Source organism: Dipodomys ordii, unplaced genomic scaffold (genome assembly GCF_000151885.1).
Source record: "Dipodomys ordii isolate 6190 unplaced genomic scaffold, Dord_2.0 Scaffold8, whole genome shotgun sequence".
In the NCBI taxonomy this organism is placed as follows: Eukaryota; Metazoa; Chordata; class Mammalia; order Rodentia; family Heteromyidae; genus Dipodomys; species Dipodomys ordii.
In genome coordinates, this window is record NW_012267224.1 from 22242670 (window position 1) to 22245280 (window position 2611).

Below are 2611 nucleotides of genomic sequence, written 5' to 3' on the forward strand. Positions count from 1 at the left end.
TTCTTTTTGCTTATGTGGTGCTGAGGAATTGAACCCAGGGCCTCGAGCATGCAAGGCAAGCGCTCTACCACTGAGCCATCTTCCCAGCCCTGGCCATATTTTTATTTTCTCAATTCTACCCTTCATTTCATGGACTGATTCAGAAACTTGAATATCTATTTTCATTGGGTCTACAATAGAATGTTAGGTTCTATTCCCTGTAATCAACTTGATTATATTGTAATTAAATTTCCAAATTGTTTTTGAAATAGTGATTAGGCGTTCAAAAAGTTTACTTTTCTCTCAGTGGAAAACCTCATCATGTTGAAAATAATGTGGGCTAAAGTGTGCTCTCTACTTGCTTCTGTGAAAATAGGATAGAAAGAAGGCAATATGGAGAAATGTACATTGTTTTCTAAAGATCATTATGAATTCTGATATATGTGATTTATGACCTGGGAGGGAAAACTGCTTTTTATTATTTGTTCCTTGAAGTAAGAAATATGGTATGTATTCAGCTTGCAGAACACTAGACTTCTTGACTAATTTTATCTGAGTAATTAGTCTGTAACTCAGTATTTATGACACATTACAATCATGAGTACCTTTATTTGAACTTCCAAATAATGTAAGGTAAGAAAAGAAGAAATGTGGTAGAGTGAATGTCTAGCATGCATGAAAAAATTTTTGTCTATTAGATCTTTGAGTGTTTGATTCTTACCTAACAGAACAAACAAGTGGTAAAAGTCTAAGGTGTTTTGATTTCTACACCAGCATCCTAATTCACATTTCTACTCCACTTCTCTTCTCTTCCTTTCCTCTTCCTCTTCCTGTTCCTTTTCTACCCTCCCTTCTCCTCCCCTCTCCTCCTCTTCTCTGCTCTCCTTTTCTCCTTTCCCTTTGCTTCATTTCCAGGAAGAATTGATCATAGTTACATAGTTACATCATCAAAGTATGCTTATATACATTGTTCTAACAAAATATTTCATATTTCTTATTTTCTTTTCTAAATCAAGTTTTATCATCCCATTTTCCTTTAATTCTATTTACACTGGTATGTGTTTCTCACATGGATCTCTGCAAAAGCTACCTAGCAAGTCTATATATTTCTATCCTGAACCTCCACTGACAGTCCATTCTCTAGGCACAGTGCCATAAAGGAATATAGATATGTACACATATATACATTTAAAATTTATTTACCTACTTTAAACTGAGAGATAAAACAAAAACATTACACATATAATGGGGGATCAGTCTCTTCATCTATGTCCACATCTTCTAAACTGAGGAAGTTGTCCACCTTCACCTTTCCAGCCAACTTCAGATCACCTTGAAAGGAACTGCTGACTTTCAGGCCTTCATCTATCACCATCTGTTCTTCTTCTGAACACTGTGATGCAGTGTTCAGTCTTTCTAAGATGTGGTCCTTTTGTTCATTTTTATGAGTAAATTTGACAGAAGTAGCTATGGTTTTTGAAGAACCAGTTCCAAGTACTCCGTTTTGGTCACATTATCCTTTTTTGAAAGATGAGTAAAAGTGCTCAGAAATTCTTCATATGTTTGCTCCTGACAATTAATAAACTTATCCAGGATTTCTCCAAATAATTGATCTTCATCCATTATCCTCAATTCCAACACTCGGGCAGGCATTCCTATTTTCCAGGCCACTTTATCTGTTGGAGACTCATCCAAGGAGGATCGGGCAGTTCCAGGCCTTGCCAGGCATCCTTCTTGCCACTGAAGCCTGTCTCTATCCCAACCTTGGGTCTGTGTCAGCCACCTCTCACCTCCTACTCCCTCGTTGTCTGTTTTGGCTCCCATCTAGTCACTTCACACTTTTGATGCCTTAATTCAGACAGACATCCTAGAAGTCTCACTCCCTCTTCTCTTACTTCTGATGTTTATGACTTCCTGATTGTCAGAGACTTCTAATTATTGAGTTTGGTCTAATTGCTTTTGTACCCTAGAAACTACTCAAATGAGCCCATTTAATGCTTCAAACAATTCTTCCTTCAACATTCTTGATTCCCTGACTCCTTTCTATGTTTTCTACAGCATTCATGTCTTGTTACCATCTATTTATTGTGTTTGTGGTTTATTACTATCCATCCTAACTCAAAAGCAATCACAAGTATAAGAATTGTTTATTACGCTACACTAACTATGTAGAACAATGTCTGACACATACAAGTTCTTCAATCAATTTTTTTCAGTGTATGACTAGGCAATATATAGCTAGGAGGAGTAAAAACTGGAAGACTGAACAATAATCTTCCATGAAGTAGGAAAATGATAGACTATAAGCAATTATGGATCAAGAACAAAAGCTAAAACATTTTTAGTATGTAGCCTGTTGATAGACTTCTTTCTGAGAACAAAAAATGTTCTTATGTAAGAAATTACTTCTCCATTTTTTTCATTAAATGCGGTAGATACCTGTGTGGATGCCATTATTCCCTAAGAATATTTTTTTTTTGGTTATGTGTTTTTTGTTTTATAGTATACTTTTATTTTGTGATGCGTTTTTTTTTTTTTTTTTTGGTTGGTCGTGGGGCTTGAACTCTGGGCCTGGGCGCTGTCCCTCAGCTCTTCAGCTCAAGGCGAGCGCTCTACCACTTGAGTTACAGCG

At 36.4% G+C, this 2611-nt stretch overlaps 1 protein-coding gene across 1 annotated transcript; it reads right to left on the reverse strand.

Moving 5' to 3' along the window:
* Positions 1-1213: 1213 nt before the first annotated feature.
* LOC105980178 (uncharacterized protein C11orf74 homolog) lies at positions 1214-1795 on the reverse strand. Its single transcript, XM_013008914.1, is given in 3 exon segments — positions 1214-1482; positions 1485-1655; positions 1770-1795. Coding segments are annotated over 2 exon segments (417 nt in total). The 5' UTR covers positions 1633-1655; positions 1770-1795.
* Between the last annotated feature and the right edge of the window lie 816 nt (positions 1796-2611).